The 15,539-nt window shown below is 36.5% G+C and overlaps 1 protein-coding gene across 6 annotated transcripts; it reads left to right on the top strand.

Moving 5' to 3' along the window:
- Positions 1 to 9,590: 9,590 nt before the first annotated feature.
- LOC127108070 (NAC domain-containing protein 73) lies at positions 9,591 to 12,528 on the top strand. 6 transcript variants are annotated; one of them, XM_051045436.1, is made up of 6 exons: positions 9,591 to 9,747; positions 9,840 to 9,915; positions 10,100 to 10,287; positions 10,422 to 10,645; positions 10,734 to 10,923; positions 11,815 to 12,528. In XM_051045436.1, exons 4-6 carry the CDS (start codon positions 10,493 to 10,495, stop codon positions 12,396 to 12,398), a joined length of 927 nt encoding a protein of 308 aa, XP_050901393.1. In that variant the 5' UTR covers positions 9,591 to 9,747; positions 9,840 to 9,915; positions 10,100 to 10,287; positions 10,422 to 10,492; the 3' UTR covers positions 12,399 to 12,528. The 6 variants fall into 6 exon arrangements, with proteins under 6 accessions (XP_050901393.1, XP_050901396.1, XP_050901392.1 ...); XM_051045439.1 differs by having other exon boundaries at positions 9,591 to 9,915; positions 10,385 to 10,645; XM_051045435.1 differs by having other exon boundaries at positions 9,591 to 9,915.
- The last annotated feature ends 3,011 nt before the right edge of the window (positions 12,529 to 15,539 follow it).

Consider the following 15,539-nt stretch of genomic DNA (forward strand, 5'->3'; position numbering starts at 1 on the left):
GGAGGATCAGTCACCGTCTCTGGTTGAGCAAGGGGATTCCTCTGTATCATCTGCCTGAGCTCTTGCTGTCCCTGAGCCACTCCTTGAACCACATCCATGAATTGATTCATGCGGATTTTCATCTCGGCGAACTCTGCCTGTAGGCTTTCCATTACTCTCTGTTGGTTCTGCGGGTACCGTACCGGTGAATGCCTGGGTCAGCTATCCTGCTAATTGAACACCAAACAAACTGAGAACACTGTGGCAGTACCTGTTATGCAAGACATGCTAATGAATATGTAAATGCAATGACATGTTTATCAATTCCAAAGGTATTCTACCCCCTTGATTCCAGTCTCTCATAGATAAACGATGTAAAAAAAAAGACTAAGTCGTTGATGAGAACCAAGAAAATTCCGACTAGAATCAAGTAGAAGATATAAACCCCATATAAATGGATAAACATGTGTGAATGATTATGAATGCAAAATGATGTGATGCAAAATGATGTGAATGCAGTGCAGTGGCATGGGAATCAGGATCGCTGTATCTTCTTGAACATCTGTCAGGTTGCACTATCTGGAGAGAAATTAAGAGCACACCAAACAAAGGTCATGGGATGGATCATGTTATCCTTAATATCAACCACCCATTTTGGTGGATTATGGTTTACACCTTATCAACACCCAAGTTTCAATGATATTAAGGATACCTGATCGGATCAACCATGAATCAAGGGTTTATTGCAAGTCACGAGCATGGAGTTTAGGTTAAGAACCACCCAAAAGGAGTGTACTAAGGCTTAAACCTGCCAAACATGTTCTACAAAAGGTTCCCATAGTCATAATCCCATCTTTCGGATATTATCGGAGGAACGACTACTCGTATTCCAAAAATATTCTCAAGAGAGACTCTTATGAGTGTAGTATCGCGTAACAATCGTATTAAATCTTACACTTGAACGACTTTCGCACTACGTCCTACGAATAGGCCAAGATGGGTTTGGTAAACTAAGGTCCTCGACTTCTAAGGTCTATATTAGAAAAAGTAATGTCTAACCACAACTTACTTGTGTGACATTATTGATCTCATGACCTCCACCAAGTGAATGGGCTTGCAAGTCAACTTGCTAAGGAATAACTCCACACAAGTCGACAAGACTATGCCATTCTCCTATCCTAAGTGCACTCGAGTTCGGGTATAGAACTCATCTCACAAAGATCCCCAAGCAGCCATAGCCAGCCAACAGATACAACAATGATATGTACACAATGCAATAAGGTAAAACAGGTAAATAAATAACTGTACAAAAGCATGAACACCCAATAAACAAACAAACTACAAAAGCTAGGAGGGACTCGCTTAGGGAAACCGGGTCCCCAGCAGAGTCGCCAGCTGTCGCAACCTGAAAAATACAGTGTGCGAAAAAACAACCAGCGAAAGAAAATGACAGAAGAGTCGCCACCGTGCGTTATTTATCCCAAAGGAGGGAAAGGAAACGCTCGAAGTAAACCTGAAAAGAGGAAAGGAAAGGACAAGGTCTCGCAACCAAATCTTGGGTTCGGGAGTCGGTTATGCGAAGGGAAGGTATTAACACCTCTACGCATCCGTAGTACTCTACGGGATCCACTTTTGTAGTTCTTGTCTAAAGGGTGTGAGTTTATCTTGTGTTGTTTACTAAAAAAGGGGTTAAATGAAAATGACTCGCACGGATGTCGCATCCGCTGCATACGTATCTCATCTGAATATGAGAATCAGAGTCTTCGTAGCTCGGCTGACCTATGGGTTAAGGGGATGTGTGCTCGCTAAGACATCGCGTCTTATGCCTAAGTATCTCATCTGGAATGAGAATCAGAGCAAACCGTAGTTCGGCTAACTACGGGGTTATGGATTGGGTTTTGGACGAACGACGTTACTACGCAATCTACCGGATGCTCGACCTTTGGAGACTTACTCACCTGTAGTAGAAGGAGTAAACGTGTGTTTAGGAGAAGAAAAATCAATGAAGGGTTAGGGTTGCTCATGCAAAAGAAGTCCTGGACGAAGGAAGGTGCATAAAGTAAACACAAAAACATTGCCTCCTATCGAGGTCTTCCAGCTAGGAAAGCAGTAAAATGCGGGAAAAATGTAAAAGTACCACGCGGATAAAGATCCGAAGTAACAACAATTAGAGGAATGGGAAACCCAGGGATCCTTCCCAGCTAAACACCATCAAAGAAAGTGAGTCAGTACAGGTAATCGGAATGAACCTCCAGGGGGTATCCCACAAATAAAGTGGAAAACCACGCAAGTTATCCCTGCAAAAGTCATGTGAGCCCTCACAAAAACTCAACAAACAGGTTAGAGACAAAAAAATAGGGTAATCAAGGGTTGCCCCCAAATCAAAATGTAACCACATGAATCATGCCATTAAAATTCACAAAAAAGACATGCATCAAAAGGGTATCAAATTCACCCATAATACCTCAAACATTAAGAGTATTCAAATTCAAAGCTCAAAGGTAATGGGAATAAGGGCAAACCTGATTGGAGAGCTTGATTGAAATTGAGTTGCACCCGTGAGGTTTACAAAACAATCTTTGGGGTTTATGTGAGGCAGAGGTGATTCTGTGCAGTTGAGTTCCCTTCAGGGTTTGGAGGCTGCTTTGAACTCTGTTAGCTCTTCTCTCACTATCTTTTTCCAGCCAGGGTAATAGGAATAGAATGAAATTTTGTTTCACTGAAACTCTGAATTTATAACCTGATTTTTGTGGACCTGTGGGCTCAAATGAGAGAGGTCCAAGTCCAAGATTTTTTTATTTTATTTTTTTCGTTTTTCATTTTTTTTTTCGTTTTTTTTTTTTAAATATTCTGATTGCCATGATGAAATGCAAATGCTAAATGACCTAAAAATGAATGCATGCATGAGGCGTAAAGCGTATACTTCCAGGAAAAATGAAGGGTAAATTTTGGGGTATTACAGCCACACAAGTGAAATGACCCTAATTAAGGAGAAGATTGGCTGCGCCAGCTCTATGAGGCAGTTGGATTTTAGGGTGCTTTGGCCTAAAGGATGGTTTTGGCAATGGCTTTTGAAAGTTCTGTTTTCAAACTATTGGATTTGCAACAACCTTTAATTTTTCAAGTTTAATCATTAAGATGTAATATTGGATTTTTGGATAATGTGTAAATGTTTTTTGGACTGATTGTAACATATTGTACGATTCTAACTTAAGACCTATTTGTGTAATCAATTCTTAAACATTCAAACTTTATCTTAAAATTTCATTTGGAAACCTGTTTGGACCACCACAAATACATGAATGAACATTTAAATTGGTTGCTCTTAGTATGGATAAGTAATCATTAAAGGAACAACATGAAACGCACACCATAAGCATTAAAAACTCAATTCCAACCAAAATGAGCCTTAAAACATTGTCCGTCACTATAGTCCCTTCCAACAATCGACCTTAGATTAAATCAAACATATACATGTTTCAAAAAATGCAATTTGAAATTAGACACTTATGAAGGATCAAGACTTGGCACAAATACTTGGGATGTAAAAAATGGGCTAATAACAAGTGATCGTAAAAAATAATATGGCTTTTAATACTTACTAATAAGAAAGTGGACTTGGATTAGTAATGTGTAAACAAAAAAGACTTGAACCATACTTTGAACTTTCAATATATTGATAGGAGTGGGCCCTTTTTTTAAAAACCAAAAGATCTTATGGATAAACCAAAATGGGCCTTGTTAACCAATAAGTCCCAAAATGCGCATATCATCCCATGCTTTAGTAACATCAATAAGAGACAAACGCAACAAATGTTTTCTTGAGTCATGTACAAGAACTTAACAGATGAAATGTCACTGAAAGATTTGTTGAAAGTTTGATGCCACTGAGAGTCTTCTTTAGAATAATCATGTGAGTATTGGATGTGCCTTTAGAAATGATGGGGAGTTTGGAATAGCTTAGGGATGAGAAACCCTAAGATAGAGTTTATGCCTTATAACATCTGGTGGTGAATGCTGGTGAAAGATTTTTCTTACCCGGACAAAATTGGGGTATGATAGTGATGAATAGGTGTTTGGTCCTAACGTAGTAAAGTATTCTATGTAGAGGAAACAATCCATTGATACTCGCATTACTATGGGTGCAACCAGTATTATAGATAGGAAGGAAATGTTTTTGTGAAGATATAGTCGTCCCCTTGTGTTTTTTTTGTAGGCTTCGGTTTTTCACATTTGAAGATAAAATGGATTCTTTGACAAAGGTTTACACCATTCCTAAAGAGTGGGAGGCTTAAGGTTTTACCGTCACTCATTCGGCTCGGGTCGTCACTCTTCCTCCTGTTGGTCCTTGCGCATCTGCTACTGTCAAAGTCTCCTCGGTCTCTTCAGATCAGAGTCATCCTTCTCCTAGGGTTACTCTTGCAGTTGTTATGGACCAGGCTCTCTCCCCTTACCCTAATAACATAAGGGTTTGGGACCAGGATCAGAATCCTCCCTCAGAGGGTGATAAATGCCAAATTTACGTAAAATACGTAGGCACTTATTATCTTATTTTACAAGAAATTAATAGAATCCCCTTCCATTTGTCTATAAAAACTAATAGAAATCTTGTTTGTACTTTCCTAGCATGTATTAACTAAAAGCAGGTAAAAAGTACTGGAAAACTACAATTCAACACACAAGGACCAAGCCAGAGCAATTCCCCTCCCCGTAAAGCAATGTTCTCTAAGTCATGATGATAGGCGCACTTATTGATCTCGGGAAGCTAAATGGAAGTTCAAGGCTAAGTTACTTAATAGTGAAGCAAGACTTTTCTCTCTAAGCAAATGGGCGGTGCACCCAATGAAGTAAGGCGACTATAGTCACCTATTATACAACTAGCATTACTTAACTTAGAAGAAAGCATGCTCTCTAGGTGAGGATGCTTGGTGCACCTAGCGTGGACCCTGAGTCTGCAACTACAAATAAAGGTCTTCCGTTCGTTGAAAAAGGAGTTTTTATGGAGTGAGGTAGTATAGAATTGGAGTAGGTTCACTTTGGTCTACAACAAGAGATTAATATATATATATATATATATATATATATATATATATATATTATATATATATATATATATATATATATATATATATATATATATATATATATAGAGAGAGAGAGAGAGAGAGAGAGAGAGAGAGGAGAAGGAGAAAATGTTGCTTAAGTGACATATATAATGAATAAGTGTAGCTAAACATCTCTTTGTTGGAGGTTAGATTTAGTCATTATATTCATGTATTAAATAGGTCGTATCATTTTATATAATTCTGCTCAAGCTTTAATATGGATGATTCTTTAATTTTAAAGTTTGTTTTAGATTTGCTACCTAAAACTTGTTTTCATGGTGTGACTTGACACTCGAAAGGTGTGTGTCATTACTAGATCCAAGTTTATCATTTATTGGATATTAATGCCTAGACATAGGGTTAGGTTCGATATTCACACGTACTATAGTAGGATCGGTATGGAGTCTTGTTGCTTTATAACTATTTGAACTTAATTATTTGTGTTGGTTAATAGACCAAGATATTAACCATTAGGTAATGCACTTATCTAGCGGTGTTGAGATCGATAAGAGATACGTATAAGAGCAACAAATGGTAATATTAATATTTGAGTAGAGGAGCATATTAATGGCATATGGTTATGAATGATAAATACATAATGACAAAATCTACCCCTAACAAGTTTTCTTATTGTTAAAACCAAAATCTCCATCTTACTTTTTGTCATTTACTTTCACGCATAAGAAAAGCTATAAACCCCTTATCTACTTAACATCTTAAAATTTTTTGAACGGTCTTTGAAACTACCAGTCTTTCTGAATACGATAATTATAAAACTTACTTTTGTACTCTCACCAGAGGGAGATCTAGCTAAACTGACCCGACAGTCTGGAGGTGCTTTTTTTGGGTCATCCACTCATCTCCTCAAGATGTCGACTATTTTCCATCTCATATTACCCACACTTCTTAGGAGTCACTTGCTGTAAAAATTGAAGAGTATATAACTTATCTTCAAAATCTTCCGGTTGTTAAGAATAAAGAGCTCTTCTCATAGGCCACGTTCTACACTTGCTCAACTGCTTCTCTATTCTCCCCGGATGCTGCTGACTGAGGTGATGTTTTAGCCATGAGTAATCCTTCTAAGGAAAGGTATACTAGGAAAGGGAAATGTGAGGTGACTGAACAAGAGAGATGCAACCTTTAATAGGAAGTATGGGTCATTTGGGAGAAGGTTAGTCGTGCAGAGTCTCTTCAAGAGGAGGCAGAACTTCATGGGTCTCCTCCCTCTCTAGATTTCAGGATTGCTAAGCTTAAATCCTCTCTAGAAATGGAGAGAATTCTCAAAAGGAGGCTATCACTGTTGTGACAGAGATGAAGTCCCATTCTTATGAGGCTTTGGGAGCCCTTCAACAAGAAAAGGAATCTCGGGCTAAGGAACGTGAAGCATATGAGGGACGGATGGCTAGACTGAGGAAAAAGGTTGATGAGTCTCTCAAGAAAACTTTTAAGAGGGTGTACAAAGCCTTCAACCAAGCGACCGACCAAGTGGAAGCACTTCGTTCAGATATCCCTATTCCTCGTTTGCAACTTGACTCATTCAAGGTCGTTCGAGAGGGGGCATTAGTCGAGGATGTCGGTGCAGCGTCTGAAGATGAAGAGACTTGATTTCTTTTAATTTTAATTTTAATAGGGTTTTATATCCTTATGTTTTCTTAATACCTTTATTTATCTTTTTCGTTTGACATTTCCTTTATGTGTGTTGTAACTTATTTAATATTCTTCATGGTCTTCCATCTTTACTATTTGGGTCGTTCTCGACTCGACTTCTCGGTTTTGAGATAACTTGTGGTTCCTGCTTTTTCCATTATTAAATTTGACTATTTCATCAAGTGTGGCTTGTACCATTAGCATTGTCCTATTTGGGTCCTTCTTGAGCGGGAATCGACATGATCTTTAAAGCTTGTTGTCGCCTTCTATCTGGTGGGATTCAACATATTCACTGAATTTTATTCTCCTGGTCAATGTGAGTCAGAGTAATTACCAAGTTTAGTCGTTACCCATTCTAGCCTAAGGGAGCTAGTGCAACTACTAAGCATGTCATTACTTGTCTCATTCATGGAGAGTTATTGCAAGTCTTCAGCGTCACTAGGAACTGCTCACGGCCAAAGGTGGGGTTTTTGCCCTTGCCCCCATGTTTTGTTCTAGTTCGGGTATGAACGTCTTTAGGGCTCCATCGCCTACGATCTTGGAATGGTTAGTTCTTAAGATGAGGGTGCGTCAAATTGCACTTCATACGCGTTCCACCTAATGGGATCTTATTTTATAAATAAAATGTATGTCATATTGTTGAGGATTATAATAGTACTCATACGTAAAATATATATTTTAGGTAAAATATTTATTTATTCAAATTTGGAATAACCTTGAGAGGTACTTATCTTATGTGCGGGGGGAATCGATACATGTTTCTTAGATAATCGACAATAGGAAGTCTGCGTATGGCTGTCTAGCTATCGATTTATCTTTGAAATGATATGAGTCTCTGTATACCTCTAGCATTTTACTTATCTCCTCTTGAAAGGCCTTATTCATCACCCTTTGGTATGTCGCATTTGCGTTTTCCAACCCAAAAGACATCCCATTGTATTGGTAGTCGGATTGCTTGGTCATGAATGTCATTTCCCTCCTATAAGGTCCGAACATGGGTATCTGGTTGTACCTAGAGTAAACGCCCATGCATAGTAATATCTTGTATCCGACCAAGTTGTTTACCAATTTATCTATGTTAGACAATGGATATGAGTCTTTCGAGCATGACCAATCGAGGTCAGTATAGTCGACACACATACAACCCCCACTTCCCAAAAGATTTCTTAACTAGTACAACATTTGAGTCATTCTATGTATTCTACTTTAGAAATGGAGTTGGTTTTTAACAGTCTTTCGATCGTGTTAGCGGTAGCCTCGACCTTCTTTAGAGAATAATTTCTTCTTTACTATGTGCGTCAACTCATCATGTCAGTTCATCATTCGTATCTGATTGATGGATCTGCTAGATCCACGAGGTTTCCTTTCTCCATCTATTTTGTCTAGTGTGTATGAGATCCGTTTTCATGTTCATCTTCAAGCTACCATCAAATCATGTCCATTTACACTGTAGATTGAGCTTCTTAAATTGATATGGCCTATCGTTATGTTAGACAAGGATCTTAAATTCACGACAGATGCTCGTAGCTATGAGGATCTTGAATTCTTGATAGATGCTTGTTGCTACGAGAATCTTGAATTTGCGGTTTATTTTGTTGCTACAATGATCTTGAATTTGTGGTATATGCACGTTACTACGAGGATCTTGGATTTGTAGAAGATGCTCGTTCCCTAGACCGTGATAGCGCTAATCCGCGGTTGCTCACGACTTCATTTCTATATAAGGTGAGATATGGTGATAATGAAGGGGTCGTCTTCGTTTTAAGGCTTCCTCTTGGATATTCTTAATTACAGACATCAGAATCGATAGTTGGATCGAGGAAGGTGGAGTAGATGGATTCCACCGTAAGGTTGGAAACGGACCGAGTTTCATATGTGATTTCTTCGTGATTTAACTTTGGATCAAACGGGATTTGATCTTGGAATTTCTTAGAAATTTGATGTCGAATTCCCACAGATGTCGCCATTGTTCTGTATTGAAACCAAGATTGGTGTTGATTGATGACATAAGATTCTGGAAGTAGTAACGTTGATCTCCGATACGGTAGTGCGGGATGAACCTGCAAGGTTAGTACTCCAACACTCAAGTCAGTTACAAAGTCAAAGATGTGTGTAGTGAAAATGGAAATAAAAAAATGTATTTTAAATCTCACGTGTACCGACTATATACGTTAGATAATTTCAATTGAGTTATACATAGTTGAGTTTTCGCATTGGACATCAACACACATACAAAAATATATATATATATATATATATATATATATATATATATATATATATATATATATATATATATATATATATATATATATATATATATATATATATAAACTAAATTCAATTAATTGTAGTATTCTAGAAACTAAAATATACTACTCAAAATAAATATTGGGCAAGTTATTTGATTTCAACAAGGCACTCGAATGTTGAGTTGTATTATTAACTATTCCCATATATATCCATAAGTCATTTCTCGTGTTGATGTCATGCAACAAAATCATCATGTTTTTTTGTATAAAGTTTCTTGGTCTCCTTCTTTCACTCCCTCTTCTCTTCAAAGTAATAACCCCCATCTACAGCAATACAAGACAGGTGTATATTTTGAAAACAAAAGCCTCAAAATGATCATGCAATATACGCGTATTATTATATCTCGAAAAACAGCATCGTCAAAAAAAGCCCTAAAACCCTAAAAAGAAAACAAGTACAAACAAAACCAGCTGTGGAACTTGTTGCGTAAGTTTCTCGTTGCGTGGCTTCTTTGAGAAGCTCACAATGACTTGTCGGATACTATACTATATTGTACATATATACACATACATATATACATACATATTAAATTATAGTATTAGCAATTCTTAATGAAGGATTATGCTACTCTCGTGTCTTTTTCTTCGTAACCTTTACTTCAATATACTCTTAACCAATTACATCATTTCAACAGCAGTAAAAATGTTTCAACGACTTTGACAGCAAGTATATCATACATAATTATAAAAGACGTATTTTTCTGGTGTGATATAGTTTGTTACATTCTGTGTCGGTTCGTATATACGTGTCTGAAATATTATATGACTTTAACAACACTCAAATTTGACACTGCAGCTGAACTCCCAACACACAGAGAGACACATCTCTCTCTAACTCAAAAGAGGTGAAACGTCCTACCAAGAAGAATCAGGTTGCCCCATCTCCACTCTTACCCACCACCCTTTCCTCTACTTTTCTCTTTTCTTAATAATTCACTTCTACATTAATATATCCATATATTCAATCCATTTTTGACATGGCATAAGCATTTACACACTTATATTCAATTGCAATTTATAAATAAGGTGTATAAACTCATATATTCCATGATGTAGACAAGCGTATATACACAAGGAAACTTGGCGTTCAAGCAGCCTTTTTCTTATATGTAGACCCCACTCTTGACTCCTACATTTCTTTTCTTTATCACTTATGCCCCTTCCCTTTGCTTCATTCTCCATCTCTTTCTCTCTATCTACACCTCTAATCACACCTCAATCATGCACAAATATATTAACAACAGGTGATTCAGGAAACATCTCATACTATTACTAGCTTTATACTTTTTTTATTTTTATTTTGCTATATATGATCATATTCTTTCTGTTTGTTTTGGATAGTTATTAATTTCGGAGCTGAATCTCTCTGATGTTGTAGGGAGGATTGAAAGAAGAGATAAAAGTTTGTTTTTATGTTGATAGAATTGGAAAATCTCAAATAAAGATATCATGACATGGTGCAATGACTCAAATAATCAAGATAGAGGCATTGAACTAATCACATCCAATCAAAGTACTCTTATCACTGATGAAACAAAATCAACCCAAATTCGAACCTTAACTTGTCCCTCATGTGGTCATAACGTTGAATTCCAAGATCAGGTAATTTCATTTTATCATTATTACAATTTACAACCTAGTTTTTGAAAATTTAATTGATTGTGTTTAATGAATGAATAAATATTACTAGGGTGGAATCAATGATTTGCCGGGATTACCAGCTGGAGTGAAGTTCGATCCGAATGATCAAGAGATACTGCATCATTTGGAAGCAAAGATTCTGTTTGATGTGCCCAAGCTCCATCCTCTTATTGATGAGTTCATACCAACGCTTGAAGGAGAAAACGGAATCTGTTACACCCATCCAGAAAAGTTACCAGGTGTTATTTTCATTTTTCATTTACTTTCTAACTTTTTCTGTTCTTTCATGCATGGTTTATACGGAAATAACGTTTTTATGCATATAATACTTCTAGAAAACACATATATAGAATCCCTATGAAATATACCTTGTAATGCTATATGATAGAATTAGAATCTATAAGTTAAATAGCACAAGTTGGGGTTGGTTTGTGAGAAATAATCAGCAGAAAATTAAACAAAGACCCTTGAATAAGATATTCTACCAGTCAAATGAATACAACGTCTTGTTTGCTTCATCTTTAGTTCTTGCATTAATTTGTAATATGTATCTAGCACCTAATCATGACATGTACATCATTGAAAACTAAATTTCTTTCTAGTATTTTCTTTATTGTTGTTTGTTTTGTAAATAAGTTTCATTGAGATTAAAGCACAAACAGACACTAAATGAGAAAGTTGTCTTGAATCCTAACTACCCTAAACATTAATCACATGTCAAGACGTAAGGTAACTGCACATAATTATCAAAAGGGAGAAAAAGCAAGAAAGAACAAACCAAAATCATGGGAATGCAAGTTTTCTTTTGATAACCTTTTCATATCTTCACCAACAAGCCATTTATGTCAATCCAATGTTTACAATTCATATGCATCATGCTCGTGTTCCTGTAATATCTTCTGTTATTATGAAACATTCACAGGGTTTTAGAAAACGGCCGTTATAAAACGGTATTGGCAGGTGTCAATAATGATACCGTTATTTACTATTTTCATTTTAAAGAACAAATTATGGTTAATTCACATAGCGACGACCACACTCAGTGTCCCGAGATCTGTACCGACCAAAATTGTCAAATCCTTTATGCCACCCAGACGGTTTTTTAAAACCTATGCACTATTCTGATGCAGGTGTAAGAAAAGATGGACAGATTCGGCACTTCTTTCACAGGCCATCAAAAGCATACACAACAGGCACAAGGAAAAGAAGAAAGGTTCAAACAGAAGAAGAAGGAAGTGAGACAAGATGGCACAAAACAGGAAAAACTAGACCGGTTTTCATCGGTGGTGTCATCAAAGGTTTCAAAAAGATACTAGTACTCTACACTAACTATGGAAGGCAAAAGAAGCCTGAGAAGACTAATTGGGTGATGCATCAATATCATCTTGGTAGTAATGAAGAAGAGAAAGATGGTGAGCTAGTTGTTTCAAAGGTCTTTTACCAAACTCAACCTCGACAGTGTGGTGCTAATAATAGTTCCAATATTATTATAAAGGATGCTTATGAAAATAGACTGATGATGACTCAAGGAAATGTCCAAGATGATAATGAAGCTCCTTCTATGGATTACTACAATTCTCCTTTCATAAACTATGACCATGTTGGTCATAATTTGGAACCTCAGCTTATTCCAAACTTGGTTATGCAAGGTGATGGTTCTTCTTTTATTCGATTAGCAATGGATGCAAACAAAGCAAGGTTGGATAGAAATTAGCTATGTCATGAAAAAATTCTTGGTAGAGGATTATTAATGTATAGTGGTGACAATGACTACATAGATGTTGATGGTTTTTATTATTATTGTTGTTATTATATATATAATATTATATTTATTCTATTTAAAATTTATATGCATATGTATAATAAAAATAGAGAAAATGGATATACATATATTGTTGGCTGATTTTGAAAGGAACAAAATTTCAATTGTATGATCTCATGCTGTTACGAGGATTCGCACCTAATCACTCACCAAATTAATCTCATCACTAAAAGGTTATCTTCTTTGAAGAATAGTGAGTTTTAGAGGAAGAACGGTCCTTTTTAACCTGGTCCTAAACTCAATCCTTATTTTTTTTAAAAGATGTTGGTATCAGTGTGAAAAAAGTTTGTTGGGTTACAACAGATATTTCTTCGAAGAGGGTCCAAAGGTGGGTTTTAGGTGGTGTGAGTCGGGTGAGAGGATGTGTGTAAATCCAAAACGTTGGACGAGTTAAGAGTTAAGAGTATGAAGCAAGGTAATTTGGCCCTCCTTAGTAAGTGGCACCAGAGGCTTTTGGTAGATCAACCTTCACTTTGGAGGGCTATTGTTGTAGAGAGGTATGGAACCTCACTGATTAGGTACGCGGTAGTTGGGAAGGAAGGGAGCCCAAGGAGAGTTTTTTATTGGTTGAGAGATATTTGTCTTCTTGGCTCCAAGGAAGAGGAGTTGTCCGATTGGTTCACTTCATTTATCTCTAAGGTGGACAGAAATAAGTTACTCATCCGGTTGTGGCATGATGTGTTGGTTAGGTCGAATCGCATGTGTGTTCCTTTTAAGAGGTTGTTTCTTATTTTCGATCATAAGTCTCTAGAGGTAGGAAGGATGGATGTTTGAGTAGGAGTTGTCTAGGTTTAGGAATTTAGATGGAGGTGTATGCTACTTGTTTGAGAGGAAGAACTTCTGGGTAATTTGTTAGCTAGTCTTGATTAAGGGGGAGGGTTAGATAAGGGGATGATTGGGTTTGGAAACTTGATCATAGGGGTGGGTTCTAAGTGAGATCAACATATGATTGTCTTTTATCTTTTGTTATTTATGAAGAGAGTATGGTGGTTAGAGATGTTTATGGGTTAGATGGGATTTAAAAGAGTTAGGCGTCATTCAAAAAGGTTTTTTTTCTCGGTTGCTTGATGACTTCTCGACAAGTGTACCGATAGTGCCGCAGTAATAAAAGATGGAATTCACAGGGAATGTGTTCGAACAAGCCAACAATTATGTAATATAAAGGAAAAACAGTAAATGGGGGGGGGGGTTAGGTTTTAGAACAGAAAACAAAATAAGAGCTTTAACACAGAAGTATTAAGACAGTTAGGTTGTGTATCGAATCCCCTTATCCTCTCTCGTTGATGTATGATGTCTTGTATGAATGATTTTATCCTTATAATCTCACAACGAATTAACAAAACCGTTATAACTGATCCCTCACGAAATAACTCACTAATCACTACTTTGAGCTACCTATTCCTAGTCCACAACGTAAGCAGGATTAGACGATATACAAAACGTTAATTCCCTATGTCACTACTCGGGGTCTCCTATCCCTATTCAACTAGCGTAAGTATAACAATTGCCCTAGGTCCAACACATAGGCTAAGAGTCAGTAATCCCTATGTGTCCAATATCAGATTAACAGAGTATCTCAAATAAAAAGTATTAAGATTAAGAAACAAGTGAATAAGATTATAATTCAAAGAATTCATACAAAGTCAAATCAACATATAATGCCAACAAGATTGAATAAGGTTCATCATCACACAACCTAACCTAGAGAAGGTTAGCTACTCATAGTTAAAATTACAATACCAATTCAGTAAAGAAGAATAACATATGAATTCCCTTGAAGGATTGACCTCCAATGGCTTCAAATGCTCTCAGAATCACCCTTTGATGCTGTAAAATCGTGCTCCCAATGTTAAATTTTGTAACCCTTGTGAAAGTGCAGAATTTTCCCTCTTAAAGGTGTCAGAATGGACCATAACGCATCAGAAAAAGGCTCAGAAAAGTGGCAATCGTGCACGTGACCCTGCATCGCGCGCGCGATGAAACTTTTAATGCCCTATTGCGTGCGCAATGGTGTTTACCGATGAAATTGGTAAACAAGCACTAGTATTCCAAATTCAAAAATACTTTGGTTACTCACAAGATCGATTAGATTGATCCTAGGACATGTGTTTTTGTTAATTTAGGCTTTGTAAATGATGAAGATTTCGATATTGCTCTTGGCTTGAAAATAACATTCAAAGTTTAAGAATAAATGCAAAAATATAAAGCGACAATGTAAAGAAGGCTTCAAACTAAAATTGCAATGAAGGTAAATGACGAAAATGTAAATGATTTCATAAAAATGTAAAAGTATGGTGATCACATGTACATTCTCTCAGCAACTCGTTTCTTAATACACAAATACTTAGAGTAAATTTGTGAGTTTTATACAAGATGGAACACACTAAATCCTAAACAGTAAGACTCCTATTTATACTAATTCAAAATAACTATAACAAACGGTCTCTTCTTCAAAAGATGACACGTTTTCGTCTAAATGCACTTCGATATCCATAACTTTCCATGTGTTCTTCCAAAGAAATAGATAAGGCCAAAAAATAGTTATGAGCCTTATTTGAATTTACACTCCGTCGAACACAACTCTAACGAAATGCCTCTGTCGAATTGCAGTTTGAACAAAAAAATATTTCTAAGTCCCAAACTAACATTTCCCTCTACGTAAGGGGGTTTCTTCGACTAAAAACTCTTTATGTTGAAAGAATCATATTCATGTATTCTTTTCAGAATATTTCATTTAGCTTTTCTAGTTCATCTCAAACATTTCCTTAGCATCGAAATTCCAGCTAACAGATGGTGGATATGATTATTTTCGAAGATTCACTCTTTTTTACTCCTTTTTCACTCAAAATTTCACTAAGTCCACAATTTGCACACTTAGATATTTTTCCTTCATTCTATGGTCATTCCTTCTCATATTTTCTCGACTTTTACTTGTTTTGCTCCGATTCTTTGACTAAATACATGCAATGACGGCCTGTCATCACATTGCTTTTGTAAGATAGGTTGGCTAGAAGGCTTAATCATAATAGGTGT

Source organism: Lathyrus oleraceus, chromosome 7, assembly GCF_024323335.1.
Source record: "Lathyrus oleraceus cultivar Zhongwan6 chromosome 7, CAAS_Psat_ZW6_1.0, whole genome shotgun sequence".
NCBI lineage: Eukaryota > Viridiplantae > Streptophyta > Magnoliopsida > Fabales > Fabaceae > Lathyrus > Lathyrus oleraceus.